This window comes from Martes martes (genome assembly GCF_963455335.1).
Source record: "Martes martes genome assembly, chromosome: 5".
In the NCBI taxonomy this organism is placed as follows: domain Eukaryota; kingdom Metazoa; phylum Chordata; class Mammalia; order Carnivora; family Mustelidae; genus Martes; species Martes martes.
Genome location: NC_137892.1, coordinates 8,413,540 through 8,437,552, shown reverse-complemented (window position 1 = coordinate 8,437,552; position 24,013 = coordinate 8,413,540). Strand labels below are relative to the sequence as shown.

The 24,013-nt window shown below is 38.4% G+C and overlaps 1 protein-coding gene and 1 pseudogene across 2 annotated transcripts; one reads left to right on the top strand and one right to left on the bottom strand.

Annotated features, from left to right (window-relative positions):
- Positions 1-854: 854 nt before the first annotated feature.
- On the bottom strand, positions 855-1,792 carry LOC308342640 (olfactory receptor 2T33-like; annotated as a pseudogene). Its single transcript has one exon. The product of its transcript is annotated as an olfactory receptor 2T33-like (transcript).
- Positions 1,793-20,808: 19,016 nt separating this feature from the next.
- Positions 20,809-21,750, top strand: LOC308342639 (olfactory receptor 2T33-like; the record flags this gene model as incomplete). The annotated part of the gene is made up of 1 exon (XM_080803225.1): positions 20,809-21,750. The coding sequence occupies one exon, from the start codon at positions 20,809-20,811 to the stop codon at positions 21,748-21,750; it is 942 nt and encodes a 313-aa protein (XP_080659351.1).
- Between the last annotated feature and the right edge of the window lie 2,263 nt (positions 21,751-24,013).

The window sequence follows — 24,013 nt, the reverse complement described above, 5'->3', positions numbered from 1 at the left end:
AGTTATATGAAACTAAGATATACACTGCTTTTTTCAAATTAATTATTACCTCTTTAAATAATTCGTCCTCAAAATTACACACACACACACACAACAGAGTTGGTGTTGTTGACACAAAACAAACAAACCTTTTAGAATCTTTAAAGGAAAAGGTCCTTTGTTGTTGTTGTTGTTGTGTTTTTGTTTTTGTCTTGTTTTACAAGCCCAGTTATGTCCACTGCCTGGGATACAGTCTTTGCTGAGGACATAAGACATGAAATATTACAAATCATTAGATGAAATATATTTCAGAAAGTTCTAGAGCTTGTCTTATCTTAGGATGGTATCTTTAAGACTTAGTTTATCTGCAAGACTGTATGACTTCAGTCTCATGGAAACCAGGGAGGTTCTACCCTTAGTTTTATGCTTAGATTTCTTTTAGGTTATTTATAAATGAATCAGATGTACAACCGATGCCGGGATCAGAAATTGAATTTGCTAAAAAAAAGAAAAAAAAGAAAAACAGAAATTGAATTTGCTGACTCTGGTAATTGTTAAAATTTAGCTACATTGAGATCCCATGAGCAGGGCCCAGGGACATTAAAGGTTGAAAATCTCCTTTGTTTTATCAATGTTTAGCTTATCTTTTACTTACACTACCACATTTACTATTAATGCTGAGGTCCAATGTAAAGAACAAAAATACAATGACAATGTATGAAAGCAGGATAAGTGTAAATTTTAATTTACCAAATAAAAAAGAAATAGTTTTATTTGAACAGGGAAAACTTGCCAAACAAGAGCAAAATATATAGATGTAACAAATTTCATAGTGGATCCAGAAGGGCTGCTATCAGTTTATCAAATCACTCTCACTATAGATGTCCCAGAAAATGCTTCTCTATCCACTTTCTCAAAGTGCCTTTTATGTCTTTATTCCTCACACTGTATATAACAGGGTTCAACGCAGATGTGAAGATGGTGTAAAAAGCAGGGGCCTCCTTGTTGTGGGCCACTGAATGGTAGGATTTGGGCTGCATGTAGGTGAATATAAGAGTGCCATAAAAGAGCCCCACAACAGCCAGGTGAGAGGTGCAGGTGGCAAAGGCTTTATTCTGAGTTGCTGTGGACTTCATGTGAAGGACAGCAGTCAAGATGAGACTGTAGGAGGCGAAAATGAGAGACAGATGGATCAGGAGCATCAGGAAGCAGCACACATACATGAAAAGCTCAAAAAACGTACTGTCAGCACAGGCAAGGCACACGAGTGAGGGTGCCTCACAGAAGTGGTTTATTTCCCGAGAATGGCAGTAAGGGAAGCTCAGAGTGGTCCCAGCCTGCATCAGCCCATCCACCCCTCCCAGAAGCCAGGGGCCTGTGGTCATGTGGAAGCAGAGCTTCTGATTCATGCGGATGGGGTAGTGCAGGGGGTGACTTATGGCCACATAGCGGTCATAAGACATGGCCACTAAGAGGAAGCATTCACCCCCTCCCAGAGTGAGAAAAAGGAAGATCTGGGTGCCACAGCCAGCAGGAGAGATGGTCCTGGTGCCCATCAGGTAGTTGGTTGCCATTTTGGGACTATGGTGGAGACCAGCATCATGTCCATGAGGGATAGCTGACTAAGCAAGAAGTACATGGGCGTGTGAAGCTGGGGGTCCTCATGGATGAGCACGATCATGAGGGCATTGCCCAACAGGGAGATGAGGAAGACCATGAGCACCATGGAGAAGAGGAACACGTGGGTCTGAGTGTGGTTAAAGAGCCCTAAGAGAATGAAGTTCATTTCTGTGGTGTCATTTAAATCCTCCATGGCTGCAGTCATGGAATATATTCCTTAATTATGATTTTTTTCATGTTTCCTATATGCTTAAATTAGTTTCTCAAGGTTCCTTTCAATGCCATTAGGAACTGCTTTAATATATGCAAAACTAAATGTAAAACTGCTATAGCTCAGATTGCAGATGACGGACACAAAATGGTTATATTTCTCTGTTTTACATATTTCTCTGTTTTACATGTGTTTCAGTACATGGTTTCAATATGCATGTACATGGTTTTACATGTTTTCAGTCCATCATCTCAATATGCCAGGCTTCCGGCTACCACAGACTCTGCTTCAGAACACCGGCCACCATACTGGCCATGTTATCCTGGGGGGTACTTGTGATTACTCAAGTAATACACAGAAATTTTCTGAGTTTAGAGGCCTTGCAATAGTTAATTTTTAGATTTAATACATACTCACAAAATGCTGTGTTTTATCAAAAGTGTGCACTATAAAAAATTAATTTCTTATGTGACTATAAAACTAAGGAACATTAAAAAGAAATTTTTAACTTTTAACCTTAAACATTTGAAAAATACTACATCCTTTCTTAACTAAAACTCTTAAAAATGTAGAGATAGAGGGAACATAGCACAATACCATAAAAGCGACATACAAAAAGTCAACACCAAATATCATTCTAAATGGGGAAAAACTGAGGGCTTTACCCCTCTTGTCAGGAACACAACAGGAATGCCCACTCTCACCACTGTTGTCCACCATAGTACTAGAGTGCCGCTTCCTAATGGCGCATGGGAGAAGAATGAGGCACAAACAAGTCAGCTGCAAGAGAGAGGGACAGGGCACAACAGTAGAAAAGACTGTTGCCCCGAACAACTCCTTAGTCCCACTTTTATTAGATATCGACAGTAATCAACAAAAGGGCCAAAGAAGGCCAAACATTAATCATATACCTTGTAGATAAACAAGAAGGTAGGCAAAATATGGTCTGGTCAAGCAGTATAAAGTTTATAGTTGAGCAAGCACATTAAAAGGACTTATCTAATTAGCCACAGGTGCTCTGGGGGGGAAAGGGGAGATAACGGAAAAATGAAGCAGGCGGCGTTACACCCTGAGCTATCCAGGTATCCCCAGCTGCTCAGCTTCAAGGCCTATATCATCCTCTCCCGCAGAGGCCAGTTGCCAGTACGTGTTTTTCTTGAGGCTATGTCTAAACATGATTGGTAACTAGTACAATTTCACATGCATTATATTTTAAGTAATACATTGTTCTGAGGGACAGTTACATAGAAGTTCAAGCCTTAGCAATCAGAAAACAAAAAGAAATAAAAGGAATTTCAAATTGGAAAAGAAGAAGCCAAAATTCTCACTCTTCGCAGAAGACATGATATTTTATTTGAAAAAAAAAAAAAGATTCCAGCTTTAATTTGTTAGAACTCACTGAGCAATTCAACAATGTGGCAGGATTTAACATAAATACAAAGAAATCAGTCACATTTCTATAAACTAACAATGAGGATGAAGAAAGAGAAATTATGGAATTGATCCAATCCACAATTGCACCAAAACCCACAAGATATCTGGGAAGAAACCCAGACAAAGAGGTAAAGGCTTTGTATTCTAAAAACTACAAAATGCTTCTGAAGCAAATGAGGAAGATACAAAGAAGTAGAAGAATTTTCTATGCTCATGGTTTAGAAAAATATACATTTGTAAAATGTCTATGTTACCCACAGCAGTCTCCACATTCAGTGCAATCTCTATCAAAATACTACTGATAGTGAACCATGATAGACTATGGACTCGGAAAAAACAACCTGAGGGTTTTGAAGGGGCGGGGGGTGGGAGGTTGGGGGAACCAGGTGGTGGGTATTAGGGAGGGCACGGATTGCATGGAGCACTGGGTGTGGTGAAAAAACAATGAATACTGTTACGCTGAAAAGAAATTAAAAAAATAAATTTAAAAAAAACTACTGACATTTTTCACAGAGCTGAAATAGTTAATCCTAAATTTTGTATGGAAACAGTAAAGACCAAATATCCAGAGGAATGTTGAAAAAGAAAATGAAGCTTGTGGCATCACAATGCCTTATTCAAACGGTATTACAATGTCGTAATCAGCAGAGCAGTATGGTTCTGACACAAAAACAGATTCACAGATCCATAGAACAGAAAAGTGTCAGAAATGAACCCCCAACTCTATAATCAACTAATCTTTGACAAAGCAAGAAAGCATGTCCAATGGAAAAAAGACAGTCTCTTCAACAAATGGTGTTGGGAAAATTAGACAGCCCTATGCAAAGGAATGAAATTGGAGCCTATTCTTATACCATACATAAAGATAGAACCAAAATGGATGAGAGACCTAAGTGTAAGACAGGAATCCATCCAAATCCTAGAGGGGAACACAGGCAGCAGCCTCTTTGACCTCAGCTGCAGCAACTTCTTACTAGACATGTCTCCAAAGGCAGGGGAAAGAAAAGCAGATATGAACTCTTGGGGCTTCTTCAAGATAAAAATCTGCACAGCAAAGGTGAGAGTCCACAAAACTGAAAGCCAGTCTACAGAATGGCAGAAGATATTTGCAAATGGCATATCAGATAAAGGGCTAGTATCCAAGTTGGAGAAAGAACTTCTCAAACTCAACACCCAGAAAACAAAGAGTCCAGTCAAGAAATGGGCAGAAGACATGAAAAGACATTTCTCTAAAGGAGACATACAAATGGACAACAGACACATGAAATCATGTTCCATAACACTTGTAATCAAGGAAATATAAATTGAAATCACAACGAAGTACCACCTTACACCAGTCAGAATGCCTAAAATTAACAAGTCAGGAAATAACATATGTTGGCAAGGATGTAGAGAAAGGGAAAACCTCTTACCCTGTTGGAAATGCAAGGTGGTGCAGTCACCTTGGAAAACAGTATAGGTGTTCCTCAAGGAGTAAAAAATGGAGATACCCTACAACCCAAACATTGCACTACCAGGCATTTATCTCAGACAGGCAAATGTAGTGACCTGAAGGGGCACCTATACCCCAATGTTTAGAGGAACATGTCCACCATAGTCAAACTGTGGCAAGAGCCAAGATGTCCACTGATGGATGAATGAATAAAGACGAGGTGGTCTATGCATACAACGGAGTATTACTCAGCCATCGGAAAGGACAAATACTTATGAATGCATCTATGTGTATGGAACTGGAGTGTGTTATGCTAAATGAAATACTTTAATAGGAGGAAAACAATTGCCATATGATTTCATTCATTTGTGGACTAGAGGAAACAGTGCAGAGGATCACAGGGGAAGGGAGGTGATAAGAGGATGGGAAGAAACCAGAGAGGGAGACAAACCATAAGACTGCTTAACTACAGGTGAGAAACTGACAGCTGCTGGAGTGGAGGTGGGTGGGGGGATGGGGTAATCAGGTGATGGGCATTAAGGAGGGCTCCTGATGTGATGAGAACTGTTATATGCAATTGATGAATTAATGATCTCTACATCTGAAGATGTACTGTATGTTGGCTAGTTGAATTTAAAATTGTAAAAATCGTACATTCATATTTTATTGTATTATTTGAATTTTTCTTATAGATTTAAGTAACTTTATGCATTTGTTCTTTATGTACATTGTCCTAAATTTTTGTTTATATACTTTGCAAGTATATTCCCTTGCCTATTTAAAGCACACAGAAAAAAAATTCTGTTATTTCATTTTTGTGTTGATGTTTACATTTTATATTGCATATATTTGGGATGCTTGTAAGTTAGTATTTGTTTCATGTTAATGGGTTGGATTACACCAATTGATTTTCTCATCATAAGTCACCTGCATATTATTTGGATAAAACCAGTAGCTTTGATATGGAAATTGTTTGAAACTGTGACTATGGTAAGATTGGTATTGTTTTTAAAGAATTCTTCATCTATGGTCATCAAATAAATTAACCCTACAATATGTATTCTAGAGTTCTCCTCTCTATTTTTTGGTGTGACTAGACAGATCTGCTCCTTTATGGATTTGCTGAATCACAGGAAAATTACATAAACATTCTTCAATTCAGCCACCCCAAAGTCAGAATATTTTGGAGATAAAGATATGAATTTCAAATTGCTTCAATAAGAAGGATAGGGAGATATCCTCTCTATCCTCTTTACAATTCAAGTCCTTTGTAACTCTCATAGGTTCCAGGTCATGCACAATTCAAGGAGGGAGAACTAAGGAGGTTAAGTGCATGGGCATGTGCCCCAGTCAGAGCACACCTCAAGGATGGATTCCAACAATTGCAAGTTCTGGGAAGTAGAGCACATTCTTACATCCTATGGGTCTCAAGTTTGTGTTTTAAAAGTGGGTCCTTAAAAATTGAATAAAAAAATTAAAGTGAGTCATTAATTATATTACATGATTACTACAAAATAAGATAAGTTAGCATATAGAGAGTACTTAATTGATCACTGGAAAATAGTAAGAATCAGTAAATAGTAGCCACTACAACTTTGATGTATTCAAGAAAAATATGATTTCTCCTACAGAAAAGTAATGAATAGCAGAGGTAATTGATGAAATCAGATACATCCATCTAATTTGAAGATTAAGCAGGAAACAAATTTCAAGTTTCCTGATAAATTCATCAATATATTGTGCATAATTGATATTTTATAAAGACAGATTGATATAGTCATAGAAAATGTACATTCTCAAGAAATTAAAGAAGCACAGATTAAACAAAATAATTGTTCTTATATCTTTACTACTGGATTTCAGTTTTTCTTTGTAACATAAGTTACCAGTTAAAATAGAGTAATAAATAATTATAGGATAATAATGAAAATTGTCCATATTTCCATTTGAAAATGTTAAGTGAGTACTGTAAGACTGCCCTTATCCCTGGGAATCACTGGTAAATGTTCTTCCAGACATCATTCTAAGATGTAACCCAAAAGAATGTGAAAAACATTCTATATATACAAAAGACGTTCCACATTCCTCTACAATGTGAAATAAGAAGTTATACCATGGAAGTATTAAAATTATCACTATGAAACACAATATAACAGCCAGAATGGTATTATATATTATGTGAATTGAGAAGCAAATCCATGCTTTAAAAATTCATAAAATATCTTTGGTAAAGAGAAAGAAAATGGTTATGATGTCATTGAGTGAAATCCTATTTTAATTTCTCTGTTCTTCTATGGATACTTTTCCATAAATTATTAGTCCTTAAAATTATAGAACTAAATGGACAAAACTTAAAGAACTCTAGAACATCTTTTATGCACCCAGTCTGGGAGTCCTGGATCTCACCTGCTCCAGTGGAAGCCACCATAGAGATCCAAGGCTCCATTTATTGAAGAGACTGTCTTTCTTCCACTGGATATTTTTTCCTGTTTTGTCGAAGATTATTTGACCATAGAGTTGAGGGTCCATATCTGGGCTCTCTACTCTGTTCCACTGGTCCATGTGTCCGTTTTTATGCCAGTACCATGCTGTCTTGATGATCACAGCTTTGGAGTAAAGCTTGAAATCAGGTAACGTGATGCCACCAGTTTTATTTTTGTTTTTCAACATTTCCTTAGCAATTCGGGGTCTCTTCTGATTCCATACAAATTTTAGGATTATTTGCCCCAGCTCTTTGAAAAATACCGGTGGAATTTTGATCGGAATGGCATTAATAGTATAGATTGCTCTAGGCAGTATAGACATTTTGACAATGTTTATTCTTCCGATCCAAGAGCATGGAATGGTCTTCCATCTTTTTGTGTCTTCTTCAATTTCTTTTAGGAGTGTTCTGTAGTTCCTCGAGTACAGATCTTTAACCTCTTTGGTTAGGTTTATTCCGAGGTATCTTATGGTTTTTGGTGCTATAGTAAATGGAATCGATTCTCTAATTTGCCTTTCTGTATTTTCATTGTTAGTGTATAAGAAAGCCACTGATTTCTGGACATTGACTTTGTATCCTGCTACATTACTGAATTGCTGTATGAGTTCTAGTAGTTTGGAGGTGGAGTCTTTCGGGTTTTCCATATAAAGAATCATGTCATCTGCGAAGAGAGAGAGTTTGACTTCTTCCTTGCCAATCTGGATACCTTTTATTTCTCTTTGTTGTCTGATTGCTGTTGCTAGGACTTCTAATACTATGTTGAACAAGAGTGGTGAGAGTGGGCATCCTTGTCGTGTTCCTGATCTCAATGGGAAGGCTGCAAGCTTTTTCCCATTGAGGATGATATTTTCTGTGGGTCTTTCATAGATAGATTTGATGAAGTTCAGGAATGTTCCCTCTATCCCTATACTTGGAAGCGTTTTAATCAGGAACGGATGCTGGATTTTGTCAAAAGCTTTTTCTGCATCAATTGAGAGGGTCATGTGGTTCTTCTCTCTTCTCTTATTGATTTGTTCTATCACATTGATTGATTTGCGAATGTTGAACCATCCTTGTAACCCAGGGATGAATCCCACCTGGTCATGGTGGATAACCTTTTTAATGTGCTGTTGGATCCTGTTTGCTAAGATCTTGTTGAGAATCTTAGCATCCATATTCATCGGGATATTGTTCTGAAATTCTCCTTTTTGGTAGGGTCTTTGCCTGGTTTGCGGATCAGGGTAATGCTGGCTTCATAAAAAGAGTCTGGAAGTTTTCCTTCGGCATCAATTTTTTGAAACAGCTTCAGGAGAACAGGTGTTATTTATTCTTTGAAAGTTTGATACAATTCCCCAGGGAATCCGTCGGGATTGGGCTCTTGTTTTTTGGGAGGTTTTTGATCACTGCTTCAATCTCGTTACTAGATATCGGTCTATTCCGATTGTCCATTTCTTCCTGGTTCAATTTTGGGAGTTTCTAGTTTTCCAGGAATGCATCCATTTCATCTAGGTTGCTTAGCTTATTGGCTAAGCTTCTGATGATTGTTTCTACTTCTTTGGTGTTAGTTGTGATCTCTCCCTTGTCATTCATAATTTTATTAATTTGGGCTTTCTCTCTTTTCTTTTGGATTAGTATGGCCAATGGTTTATCGATCTTACTGATTCTTTCAAAAAACCAGCTTCTAGTTTCATTGATACGTTCTACCCTGTCTCTGGTTTCTACCTCATTGATCTCTGCTCTAATCTTGAGTATTTCCCTTCTTACGTGTGGGGTTGGTTTGATTTGTTGTTGATTCTCCAGTTCTTCAAGGTGTAGAGACAGCTGGTGTATTCTGGATTTTTCAATTTTTTTGAGGGAGGCTTGGATGGCTATGTATTTCTCCCTTAGGACCACCTTTGCTGTATCCCATAGGTTTTGGAGTGAAGTGTCTTCATTCTCATTGGTTTCCATAAATTGTTTAAGTTCTTCTTTGATCTCCTGGTTGATCCAAGCATTCTTAAGCAAGGTGGTCTTTAGCTTCCAGGTGTTTGAGTTCCTTCTGAACTTTTCCTTGTGATTGAGCTCCAGTTTCAAAGCATTGTGATGTGAAAATATGCAGGGAATCATCTCATTCTTTTGGTATTGGTTGAGCCCTGATTTGTGACCCAGTATGTGGTCTATTCTGGAGAAGGTTCCATGTGCACTTGAGAAGAATGAGTATTCTGTTGTTTTAGGGTGGAATGTTCTGTATATACCTATGAGGTCCATCTGGTCCAATGTGTCATTCAATGCTCTTGTTTCTTTATTGAATTTCTGCTTCGATGATCTGTCTATTTCTGAGAGAGGCATGTTAAGATCTCCTACTATTAATATATTCATATCAATATGACTCTTTATCTTGATTAATAGTTTTCTTATGTAATTGGCTGCTCCCATATTGGGGGTATAGATATTTACAATTGTTAGATCATCTTGGTGGATAGTCCCTTTAAGAATTATGTGGTGTTTATAAACATTGGGGTACATATGGCCTTTCTTTTCACTACATCTGTATCTTTGGGGTAAATACCCAGTAGTGCAATTGCAGGGTCATAGGAAAGCTCTATTTTTAACTTCTTGAGGAATCTCCACACTGTTCTCCAAAGTGGCTGCACCAGCCTGCATTCCCACCAACAGTGTAAGAGGGTTCCCCTTTCTCCACATCCTCTCCAACACACGTTATTTCCTGTCTTGCTACAAAAGTTGGGCATTCGTCCTTTCTGATGGAGGCATAATACTCCATAGTGTATATGGACCACATCTTCCTTATCCATTCATTTGTTGAAGGGCATCTTGGTTCTTTCCACAGTTTGGCCACCGTGGCCATTGCTGCTAGCAACATGGACAGGACTGGAAGAGATTATGCTGAGTGAAATAAATCAAACAGAGAGAGTCCAGTATCATATGGTTTCACTTATTTGTGGAGCATAACAAATAATATAGAGGACATGGGGAGATGGAGAGGAGAAGGGAGTTGAGGGAAATTGGAAGGGCAGGTGAACCATGAGAGACTACAGACTCTGAAAAACAACCTGAGGATTTTGAAGGGGCGGGCGTGGGAGGTTGGGGGAACCAGGTGGTGGGTTTTAGGGAGGGCACAGATTGCATGGAGCACTGGGTGTGGTGAAAAAACAATGAATACTGTTATGCTGAAAATAAATAAAAAATTTAATAAAAAAAAGAATTATGTATTTTCCTTCTGTATCTCTGACTACAGTCTTTAGTTTCAAATCTAATTGATCCGATAGGAGAAACGCTACCCTGGCCTTCTTTTGAGGCCCATTGGCATGAAAGATGCTTCTCCACCCCTTCACTTTCAGTCTCGGTGTATCCTCAGGTTCTAAATGGATCTCTTGTAGACAACATATGGATGGGTCCTGTCATTTTATCCAATCTGCAATCCTGTGTCACTTAATGGGGGCCTTCAGACCATTCACATTGAGAGGGATTATTGATAGATACATTTTTATTGACAACCTGTTATCTTTGAAGTCTTTCTTTTTGTAGATTGTCTCTATATTTGTGTTCAATGCTATTCTTAGGATTTTTCCTCTTTTATAGAACACTCCCTTAATATTTCCTGCAGCGTCAGCTTGGTGGTTGCATAGTCTTTTAAGCCTTGCCGGTCTTGGAAACTCTTTATCTCTCCATCCATTTTGAATGTCAGTCTTGCTGGATAAAGTATTCTTGGCTGCATGTTCTTCTCATTTAGTGCCCTGAATATATCTTGCCAGCCCTTTCTGGCTTGCCAGGTCTCTGTGGACAGGTCTGACGTTATTCTGATGGGCTTTCCTCTGTACATAAGAAGCTTCTTTGTCCTAGCGGCTTTCAAGAGGGTCTGCCTACAATTATAATTCTTCGTTCTTGCTATTAGGTGTCTCAAGGATTTTCGAGAATCTACATTTTTGGGGGGACACAGTTTGCCTCTAGTACATGAATGCTGGTTCCATTCCCGAGACTGGGAAAATTTTCATGCAGAACTTGTTCCACCATATCTCCTAGACTTCTTTCTTTCTCCTCTCCTTCAGGGATTCCAATAATTTTGACGTTGGAACGTTTCATGGCATCATTTATTTCCCTGATTCTGTTTTCGTGGCTTCTAAGCTGCTTGTTCCAGGCCTCCTCCTGATCCTTTCTCTCTATCTGTTTGTCCTCCAGATCACTAATTCTATCTTCTGTCTCAGTTACCCTAGCTTTTAGAGAATTTAGATCAGATTGGAACTCATTGAGAGCATTGTGAACATCATCCCTAGTGGCTTTCAGTTCTGCCCTAATCAATTCCGTTTGGTCATCCATGGCTTTTTCCAACCTAGCCATTGCCTGGATAATTGTTAGCCTGAATTCTCTTTCCCACATATTGTCTATGCTGGTAGCCTTTAGCTCTGTTGCAGAAAGCCCATTCTCTGTATTTTTCTTCTGTTGGGCATTCCTCCTCCTGGTCATCTTGGTGAGAGATGGCTGAACAGATGTAGGTGGATGTATAGACCGTGGTGCAGTCAAGGTACACCCTGGAACGCTTCTGAGCAAACAGGATTCCCCACCCAAACGAGAGTAAAAGGAAAAGAAAAAGAGAGAGAGGAAAAAAAGGAACATAAAAGAGAAGTCTAAGCCCAAATGGGCCCCAAGGTAAGATTTATGAATATACAAACAAAAACAAACAAAAAGACTGATAAAAGTATATGACAAGAGAAAAAATAAATATATATAAGAGCAAATAAAGGAAGAACCTCATCAAAAAGAACCCCAAGTTTAAGATTTATATACTATCAGGACAAACACAAATACACAGAAACACTGGTGGAATTAAAAGATGGGAGAGTGGTTATAAATTCTCAGTGTGGGCGAAAATGGTTATTTTGATTCTTTCTGGATGTATCTTGATATCTTTGTTAAAGAACTCAACTTTCCTAAGATTAAGGGGATTAAAAATTGGTTTACCTATAGGGGTAGCATTGATTGGGGAAAGGGGATTCCTTTGAAGTTTAACTCTATATGAATATTAGAAAATAAAAATAAAGAAAGAATAAACTAGACTATGCTAAACTAAAATTTAAAAAATAATAATAAATAGAAAATCAAAAGAAAAACACGAGTATATGTATCAAAAAGTTCAGGTTAGAAGGTTATTATGGAATTTGATGTACTGGACATCTCACTGTGATGGTAAATAGGTTAAAAAATTATCTATATAAAAAAATGAATTAGAATAGTGGGAACAAGTTAAAAATAAAAGTTGTATCTATGAAGTAGTGGTGGTTGTTCTCTTGTAGTCTTTTTTTTCTTCTTTCCTGGTTGGTTTTCTGGGGAATGGGCCTGCCACGTGGGTTTTCAGTCAATGATGTTCCTGAGGTAAGTCGTCCCGCCCCCCTCAAGAGGGTGGGCTCTGAGGAAACCGGTTTTTCAGGCTTTTGTTCTCTGGAGGTTTTTATGTTTGTTCACTTCTTTTCTCTCACCTTGACAGCTTTTGATGGTTTTGGAGGTTTAGAGGAAAGCAAACTGCACCCCGACCTCCCTCTCAGAGAGAAACTTCAGTCTGCTCCCGTGTGGGTGCTGCAGGGCCCATAAGTTCCCCCTCAGCTGCTGGCAGAGCATGTTCCAAGTCGTGGTCCCTGGGGACACAGGGTCTCCTGCTTGTACCCAAAACCACAGCAGCGGTGGCTGTCTGGGCACCTCCAGACCACCAGAGAGGTTCCAAGCAGTGATCTCACACTGAGATTTTCCTGCTGGCCCAGGCTGGGAGTGCCTGGTCTTTGCGGGTCTGGCGCCTGCGCACACCTCTCCCAGGGGAGGGTGTGGGGCATGCACTTCTCAGGCTCTGATAGCAGGGCACTTAGTTCTAAGAACACCAGGCTGGCACCTTCATGCAACTCTCTCAGGGGAGGGCATGGAGTGCACGCATCTCAGGCTATGATAACACAGCAAGGTGATCTGCCGCCCTTTTGGGCAGATTTTTAACTGGGAGTGGGATACATTTCACTCTGTCCCCTATGTAATTGTCAGATTTTCTTGACACACTGGTCATTACTATAACACAGGCTGGCGGGATTGAAGGCACTCCTGGGTAGTTTGCATACATTACCTCATTTAACACTATTATGCAGCAGATGTCACTTTCAAATTTGTCATATCCTCATATGAGCATTATGTGAGTCAAACAGGACATTTCTTCAGGGATCAGCTACCCTGAGATTAAAATAATCCACATGGAGATGGTAAACATAGAAGGTGTTTGGTCATCTGTATTCTTTTAAATGCCTTCCTACTGGCATTTCTAGAGCCTGGAAATCAGGCCTCCTTAGGCTTTAGCCAGGTGACATGCACTTTATATTAGAACAGAAGCATTTTCTGAATTCCAAACAGTGATTTGGGTGTTGGAGCCATGGATCATTGGAGCCGTTGATCTGTATAGTGGCTTCCCCTGAAGCAGGTGAGTTCCAGGACTCCCAGACTGGGTGCATAAAACTGAAGGTCATGTTCTCCAGTACTTTTCATTTTGTCCATTTAGTTCCATAATTTTAAAGACCAATAATCCATGGGAAAACATCCATAGAAAAACAAAGAAATTTAAATATGAGAATTTCACTCAATGGCATTTTAACCATTTTCTTTGACTCTTTGCTAAAGAATTTTATAAATTTTTAAAACATGGACTTGCTTCTCAATTAACATAACATATAATGCCATTCTGGCTGTTATATTGTGTCTATAGCAATAATTTTGATACTTTGATGATAGAACTTCCTATTACACATTGTAAAGGAATGTGAAGACTCTTTTGTGTATATAGGATGTTTTTCATATTCTTTTGGGTTACATTTTAGAATGATGTCTGGAAGAGCACATATCAATGATTCCAAGGGATAAGCATAGTTTTACAGTTCTCACTTAACATTTTCAAATGGAGATATAGACAGTTTTCTTTATCATCCTATAATTACTTGTTACTCTATTCTAACTGGTAACTTATGTTACAAAGAAAAACTTAAATCCGGTAGTAAAGATATAGAAACAATTATTTTGTTTAATCTGTGCTTCTTTAATTTTGTCTAAGAATGTACATTTTCTATGATTATGTCAACCTGTATCTATCAAATATCAATTATGCACAATATATTGATGAATTTGTCAGAAAACTTGAAATTTGCTTCCTGCTCAACCTCCAAATTAGATGGATGTATCTGATTTCATCAATTACCTCTTCTATTCATTACTTTTCTGTAGGAGAAATCACATTTTTCTTGAGTACATGAAAGTGGTAGTGGCTACTATTTACTGATTCTTGCTGTGATCAATTAAGTACTCTCTGCATGCTAACTTATCTTATTTTTGCAGTAACCATGTAATATAATTAATGACTCACTTTAATTTTTTTATTCATTTTTTAAGGACCCACTTTTAAAACACAAATTTGAGACCCATAGGATGTAAGAATGTGCTCTGCTTTCCAGAACTTGCAATTGTTGGAATCCATCCTCGAGGTATGCTCTGACTGAGACACATGCCCCTGCACTTAACCTCCTCAGTCCTCCCTGCTTGAATTGTGCGTGACCTGGAACCTCTGAGAGGGTCCTTTATGTAAGTTGAATTGTAGAGAGGACAGGAGTTCGTGTTTTCCCTTGGCTTAATCAACATTCCTAGTTATTTTGTATGTTTTAATGCACTCACAAGTTTATTTAAAATATATTTATTCTTTATTTCCTGTTTATAATTATATTGGGTTTGTAGGAAGACTGAACCTGGGAATGCATCCATCCAGAAAAGTAGAAAGAACAGTTCCCTTTTTTGAATGAATTTATCAATTACACGAAAGATAACCGTTTAGTGTAGCCTATGACGTTGAAAGTCCATTACTTACTTTATTTTGTTTGTTAATGTGCCAATCTTCTTACTATCAAGAGAATGGTTGGAATAAAAAACAGAACTAACACAAATGTTGGAAGTTAACTTCCAGAAGCTGGGTTTGGGATTGATGGTACTTCATTGGTACCTGATCTCTCCCCTTGATTTTCCAGATACAAATCATCTTCTCACATCTCAGCTACTCCATGTGAAATTTCAAGATAAAACAGTGTCTACTTCTTTTAGTTGTTGGTATATTGGATGAGAAATTGTATATTAACTGGGTTCTCATAGTCCTTGGAATACTATTTTCTAGTACATCTGTAGCATGTACATCTATAGCATGTACATGAGAATCAGGGTTATTTAGCTTTACATCTATACATCTATAGCATGTATACATCTATAGTGTGTACATGAGAATCGGGGTTATTTAGCTTTAATAGTTAGGATATAATTGAAAAAAAGACCACGTGAGGACAAGCCCAAAATATTGGTCAGTGAGGTATTTAACATAGAACATAGAGATGGGAATGATGAAGCTTTGCTATTTTCAAGAAAACCAGTTTGAAGTGTGAATAGAAATGAAACAATGAATATAAAGGGATGTTATATTCTGTGTAATCATAGGTTTTATACAAACAGAATATGATAATATTATATCTTTTTAAATTAGTTTCAGAGATAGATTTTAGTGATTCATCAGTTGCAAAAACACCCAGTGTTGTCATTACATCAAGTGCCCTCCTCAATGCCCATCACCCAGTTACCCAATCCCCCACCCACTTCCCCTCCTGGTTTTAATGTGCAATAAAACATCACAGGTGGTTAGAGATACTCTTGAATGAACATCTACCGTGTATTTTAAACCTGTGGAATTAAACATAATTGAAATAAACTGTTGATAGGAAATATCAAAGAATAGGTTTTTCTCTTTTAATTTTTGTGCTTGTTTTTTAAAGGAAAACGTTATTTTTGTATCATAAATTCCATGTCATAGTACAATTTTTAAAATATATTAAAACGGAAGAAAGTTTTAAAATTAATAATCAAAGAACCTATTGCCTTGGAATGATTAATATTACCATAGTCATGTGTGTTTGTTCTGTTTTAAAAAATTCATAAATGGTGTATTGAATGCAATATCCGATCCAGACTTATTATAAATATTATGTCACTGAAATTATTCCTATACTTTAAAAAATGTGTAACTTGATTACACATTTGTTTTCGAATAAATATCTATTTTACCTGAAAACATTTGTCTGGTAAGTATCTTTTATAGCTAATAAATACAACAGTAAGGGAATTACCAAGAATAATCTTTGTATATATTTGTATTATGTGGTATGAGTGTGTATTGTATTGTATCATGTGCTATGCATTTATATGTATTATCCTTTAATTCTTAAAGAGAAGGATATTATATTTCATTCCATTTTCCACATACTAAGGCTGAGATGTAAACAAATTTAAATTTAAATTATCTGAATGTATTCAACCACTAATCAGTAGAATAGGTACTCAAGCACGAGAAGTCTAGCCTTTAAGTCTGTACTTCAACACTCATAAAGAAAATCTTTGTATTGAGTCAAGGAGAACATTAGTGTTATCAGTTATCTACCTTTCAAAATGCGCATTATTAGATAAGTCACAAACTCTCTGAAATTTAATTTCCTGCTGGATAAATGTTTATTGTAAACATTTAATTTTTTAACACGACTTTTTATTTGGAAACAAGATAGAATGAATGTAGTGTCTGATGTTCTCACAATTTTTATTTTAAAATGGGATTAGTTTAAACTAATTTCTTCTTCGATCATAAATCCACATAGGACATTCAAAACCATAATTAAGGTAACTCATCATCTGAGAAATATATTTAAAGCATGGGCATTAGCTGATAGTTTACAATACAAGGATAGGGCACAAAGTGAACCACAATAGAACAAATGAAGCCAGCGCTGGAAAGCCATCCAGAAAACTACGAATTACCTGAATGTGGAAACAAGGAGACTGACTTAAGATTGATAACATGTCCAGATCTTACTAGTGTCTAACAAATAAGTTAGGAGAAGACTTTAGTTTTTATCTCCCTATCCTTGTTATTGAAGCAGTTTGAAATTCATATCTCTATCTCCAAAATATTCTGACTTGGGGTGGCTGAATTGAAGAATGTTTATGTAATTTTCCTGTGATTCAGCAAATCCATAAAGGAGCAGATCTGTCTACTCACACCAAAAAATAAAGAGGAAAACTCTAGAATTCATATTGTAGGGTTTGATATATTTGATGACCATAGATGAAGGATGGTTTAAAAACAGTCTCAAGCTTAGCATGATCACAGTTTCAAACAATTTTTATATCAAGACTCGTAGTTTTATCCAAATAATATACAGATGACTCATGATGAGAAAATTAATCTGTGTAATCTAGCCCATTAACATGAAATGAATACTAACTTAGAAGCACCCCAAATATATGTAATATAAAATTTAAATATCAACACAAAAATGAAATAACAGAATTTTTTTCTGTGTGCTTTAAATAGGCAAGGGAATATATTTGCAAAGTGTATAAACAAAAATTTAGGACAATGTACATAAATAACAAAATGCGTAAAGTTAGTTAAAACTATAAGGAAAATTCAAACAATAAATAAATATTAATAAAATAAATATTAATAAAATATGAATGTAAGGTTTTTAAAAATTTAAATTCAATTAGCCAATATACAGTACATCTTCAGATGTAGAGACCATTAATTTATCAATTGCATATAACACTCAGTGCTCATCACATCAGGAGCCCTCCTTAATGCCCATCACCTGATTACTCCATCCCCCCACCCACCTCCACTCCAGCAGCTGTCAGTTTCTCACCCGTAGTTAAGCAGTCTTATGGTTTGTCTCCCTCTCTGGTTTCTTCCCATCCTCTTATCACCTCCCTTCCCCTGTGATCCTCTGCACTGTTTCCTCTAGTCCACAAATGAATGAAATCATATGGCAATTGTTTTTCTCCTATTAAAGTATTTCATTTAGCATAACACACTCCAGTTTCCATACACATAGATGCATTCATAAGTATTTGTCCTTTCCGATGGCTGAGTAATACTCCGTTGTATGCATAGACCACCTCGTCTTTATTCATTCATCCATCAGTGGACATCTTGGCTCTTGCCACAGTTTGACTATGGTGGACATGTTCCTCTAAACATTGGGGTATAGGTGCCCCTTCAGGTCACTACATTTGCCTGTCTGGGATAAATGCCTGGTAGTGCAATGTTTGGGTTGTAGGGTATCTCCATTTTTTACTCCTTGAGGAACACCTATACTGTTTTCCAAGGTGACTGCACCACCTTGCATTTCCAACAGGGTAAGAGGTTTTCCCTTTCTCTACATCCTTGCCAACATATGTTATTTCCTGACTTGTTAATTTTAGGCATTCTGACTGGTGTAAGGTGGTATTTCATTGTGATTTCAATTTATATTTCCTTGATTACAAGTGTTATGGAACATGATTTCATGTGTCTGTTGTCCATTTGTATGTCTCCTTTAGAGAAATGTCTTTTCATGTCTTCTGCCCATTTCTTGACTGGACTCTTTGTTTTCTGGGTGTTGAGTTTGAGAAGTTCTTTCTCCAACTTGGATACTAGCCCTTTATCTGATATGTCATTTGCAAATATCTTCTGCCATTCTGTAGACTGGCTTTCAGTTTTGTGGACTCTCACCTTTGCTGTGCAGATTTTTATCTTGAAGAAGCCCCAAGAGTTCATATCTGCTTTTCTTTCCCCTGCCTTTGGAGACATGTCTAGTAAGAAGTTGCTGCTGCTGAGGTCAAAGAGACTGCTGCCTGTGTTCCCCTCTAGGATTTGGATGGATTCCTGTCTTACACTTAGGTCTCTCATCCATTTTGGTTCTATCTTTATGTATGGTATAAGAATAGGCTCCAATTTCATTCCTTTGCATAGGGCTGTCTAATTTTCCCAACACCATTTGTTGAAGAGACTGTCTTTTTTCCATTGGACATGCTTTCTTGCTTTGTCAAAGATTAGTTGATTATAGAGTTGGGGGTTCATTTCAGACACTATTCTGTTCTATTGATCTGTGAATCTGTTTTTGTGTCAGAACCATACTGCTCTGCTGATTATGACATTGTAATACCGTTTGAATAAGGCATTGTGATTCCACGAGCTTTCATTTTCTTTTTCAACATTCCTCTGGATATTTGGTCTTTACTGTTTCCATACAAAATTAGGATTAATTATTCCAACTCTGTGAAAAATGTTGGCGGTATTTTGTTAGGGATTGCACTGAATGTGTAGACTGTTGTGGGTAGCATAGAAATTTTACAAATGTATATTTTCCTAATCCATGAGCATAGAAAGTTTTTCCATTTCCTTGTATCTTCCCCACTTGCTTCACAAGTATTTTGTAGATTTTAGAGTACAAATCCTTTACCTCTTTGGCTAAGTTTCTTCCTAGGTATCTTGTGGTTTTGGTGCAATTGTAAATTGGATCAATTCCTCAATTAGTCTTTCTTCAGTCTTATTAGTATATAGAAATGCAAATAATTTCTTTGTATTGCTTTTATATCCTGCCACATTGATGAATTGCTCTTTGAGTTCTAACATTTTAAGGGTAGAAGCTTTTGGGTTGTCCACAGAAAATATCATGTCATCTGTGAAGAGTGAGACTTTGACTTCTTCTTTTCCAGTTGGAATTCCTTTTATTTCTTTTTGTTTTCTGATTGCTGAGGCTTGAACTTCTAGTACTATGGTGAACAGCAGTGGTGAGGATGGGCATCCCGGTCGTGTTCCTGACTTCTGGGATAAAGCCCTCAGTTTTTCCCCATTGAGAATGACATTCACTGTTGGCTTTTTGTATGTAGCTTTTATGATATTGTGCTATGTTCCCTCTGTTGCTACATTTTAAAAGTTTTAATTAAGAGAACATGCTTCATTTTTAAAATGTTTAAAGCTGCAAGTTTTGTTCCTTAGGGTTATAGTCATTTATGAAATTGATTTTTTATAATGCACATATTTAATTAAACTCAACATACGGCGAATATATATTAGATCTAAAATTATTACAAAGCCTCTAAACTCAGACAAATTCCCTGTAATCACAAGTACCCCCCAGGGTAACATAGCCACTATGGTGGCATGTATTCTCAAGCAATGTCTGTGGTAGCCAGGAACCTAGCATATTGAAACCATGTACTGAAAACACATGTAAAACAGAGAAATATAACCATTTTGTGTTTGTCACCTACAATCTGAGCTATAGTAGTTTTACATTTAGTTTTGCATATTTTTATATTAAAACAATTCGTCATGGCAGAAGGAAACTTTGGGAAGCAAACTTAAGCATATGGGAAACATGAAAAATTCATAATAAAGAGATATATCACATCAATATTGACTAAAATGCGGGACTATGAGGTTCTTTCAACACAGAAGTACAAATATTTTAGAAAACTGGAATTTCATAGTATTTCCTATCAGCATGAGTAAATTATATGTGGCACACTAACAAGATATACAAAAATAATAGAGAAATATATGTATTGCAGTATATCTTTGTCATGCAATTTTCTTAGGATTAAAGAAACTGTGTACTAACACAGAGATGAATGAAAGGATGGTAAGGACAACATCTTGTTACAAAGTCAAAGACTAAAGATGTAATCATTCCTCAAGGTCTCTCTCTCTCTTTTATGTCATTTGACCACCTCTTCTTAAGTAAATGCCTAACCTTTCTTTCAAGTAACTCATTCCTTATTATCCCTTGCCTTGCAGGCATGACTGCAGCCATGGAGGATTTAAATGACACCACAGAAATGAACTTCATTCTCTTAGGGCTCTTTAACCACACTCAGACCCACGTGTTCCTCTTCTCCATGGTGCTCATGATCTTCCTCATCTCCCTGTTGGGCAATGCCCTCATGATCATGCTCATCCATGAGGACCCCCAGCTTCACACGCCCATGTACTTCTTGCTTAGCCAGCTCTCCCTCATGGACATGATGCTGGTCTCCACCATAGTCCCCAAATTGGCAATCAACTACCTGATGGACACCAGGACCATCTCTCCTGCTGGATGTGGCACCCAGATCTTCCTGTTTGTCACTCTGGGAGGGGGTGAATGCTTCCTCTTAGCGGCAATGGCTTATGACCGCTATGTGGCCATCTGTCACCCCCTGCGCTACCCCATCCTCATGAATCAGAAGCTCTGCTTCCACATGACCGCAGGCTCCTGGCTTCTGGGAGGGGTGGATGGGCTGATGCAGGCTGGGACCACTCTGAGCTTCCCTTACTGCCATTCTCGGGAAATAAACCACTTTTTCTGTGAGGCACCCTCACTTGTGCGCCTTGCCTGTGCTGACACGACCTTTTTTGAGTTTTTCATGTATGTGTGCTGCATCCTAATGCTCTTGATCCCTCTGTCTCTCATTCTGGCCTCCTACAGTCTCATCTTGGCTGCTGTGCTTCGCATGAAGTCCATAGCAGCTCAGAAGAAAGCCTTTGCCACCTGCTCCTCTCACCTGGCTGTTGTAGGGCTCTTCTATGGCGCCATCATATTCATCTACATGAGGCCCAAATCCTACCATTCAGTGGCCCGTGACAAGGTGGTCTCTGCTTTTTACACCATCTTCACACCTGTGTTGAACCCCCTTATATACAGTGTGAGGAATAAAGACGTGAAGGGGGCTTTGAGAAAGTGGCTAGAGAAACGTTTCCTGGGACATCTATAGTGAGAGTGATTTGATAAACTGGTAGCAGCCCAACTGGATCCACTATGAAATTTCATGTATCAAAATATTTTGCTCTCATCTGGCCAGTTTTCAATGTTTAAATAAAACTATTTATTTTTTATTTGGTAAATTAAAATTTACATTTTTCCTGCTTTCATACATTGCCATAGTATTTTTGTTCTGGACGTTGGACCTCAGCATGAGTAGTAAATGAAGTACTGTAAGTAAAGATATGCTCAACATTGTTAACATGAAAGAGATTTTCAGGCTTTAATGTCCTTGGGCCCTGCTCACAGGATCTCAAGGTAGGTAAATTTTAACCATTACCAGAGTCAGCAAATTTAATTTCTGACCCCGGCATCAATTGTATATCTGTTTCATTTATGAATAACCTAAATGGGAGAATTCCAAGCATAAAACTAAGGGTAGAAGGTCTGTGGCTCCCATGAGACTGAAGTCATACAGTCCTGCAGATAAACTAAGTCCTAAAGTTACAGTCCTAAGATAAGATAAGCTCTTTAACTTCCTGAAATGTATTTCACCTAATGATACGTAATACTTCATGTCTTATGTCCTTAGTGAAGACTGTATCCCAGGCAGTTTTCCTAGCCTGAGCTTAAAAAACAAAAACAGAACAACAGAACAAAGGACCTTTCCTTTAAAGATTCTAAAAGGTTTGTTCGTTTTGTGTCAACAACACCAACTCTGTTGTGGGTCTGTGTGTAATTTTGAGGATGAATTATTTAAAGAGGTAATAATTAATTTGAAAAAAGCAGTGTATATCTTAGTTTCATATGATTTTGACAAAACATATTTCAAATAAATAGTTAAATGAATATGAAACAAAATACTTAAAAGTCTTGTGGGAAACACTGTCAAAATTTTTGCCAGAAGAGGATGTTCTGAGGGTATAGGTGAGTTAAAAACTCATTATGGACAAGGTAAGCAGATTGAACTGTGTATGGTTAACTACCTAGCAATCACTGGCTGGCTCAGTGAGTAATACATATGACCCTTGATATCAAGGTCATGAGTTCAAGACCCATGTTGGACATACAATTTACTTTTAAAAAATATACAGTAATCATGAAGTGTAGCAGTGAGTAGCTCAACCTGAACAAACTAACACTCGTTGAAAAGTAATTCAGGAGACAAGATGGCGGGGAAGTAGGAGGAGGCGCCTTTTCAACCTGTACCCTAAAGTGAGCTGATTACCTACCAAAGAACTCCAATCACCCATGAAATCAGCCTGAGATCAGAGTTATACACGTCTGGATCTCTACGGGGGGCAGAAGACGCCAGTGGGCAGGTAAAGTGGAGTGGGAACTTCGGACTGATATCAGAAGATAAACAAAAGGGGGAGGGAGCCACCAGAGGCGACCGATTGGAAAATAATACCCCAATATGAGAGTGCCCTGCATCTGGGGACCAGCATTAACTTGGAGTCTGGTTGAAAGCACTCAAAAGAGCAAAGTTTCTCGCGGGGGGAAATTGTGGGAATCGGGGCGGCTAGGGACAGGGGCTTAAGTTCCCAGACCCAGGACAGCCTCCCCTGGCGCTGAGCCAGAGAGAGTGTGGTGGAGAAACCTGGTCTTTGTCCCTGAGCCGCCAGTGCGCCCGAGAATGAGTGGAGTCCGGCTCCCGTGAGGGGCTGGCGGCCACACCAGACGGCAGAACGCGCACCTTGCTGGAGATGCGCGCATGCCTCACCCTCCCCTGAGAGAGGTGCACGAACGCCCAGCCTGGTGTTCTGGGACCCACGAGGCGATAGAGCCCATAGAGCCAATAGAGCTGGAGAGGCCTCGGCCCAAACCCTCCCCTGGGAGAGGTGCATGCAAGTGCGGCACTCTTAGCCTCGGCCAGCGGGAAAATCTCAGTGTGTGATCGCTGCTTGGAACCTCTCTGGCGGTCTGGAGCTGCCCAGACAGGCACCGCCGCCATGGTTTTGCGTACAAGCAGGAGATCCTGCGTCCCCAGGGACCACGACTCAGAACCTGCTCTGCCAGCGGCCCAGCAGCTGCAGCACCTGCAGGGGAGCAGACTGAGGCTTCTCTCTGAGAGGGAGGTTGGGGTGCAGTTTGCTTTCCTCTAAACCTCCAAAAACCATCAAAAGCTGTCAAGGCGAGAGAAAAGAAGTGAACAAACATAAAAACCTCCAGAGAACAAAAACCTGAAAAAACTGTTTTTCTCAGAGCCCACCCCTTGAGGAGGGCGGGAGGACTTAACTCAGGGAACATCATTGACTGAAAACCCACGTGGCAGC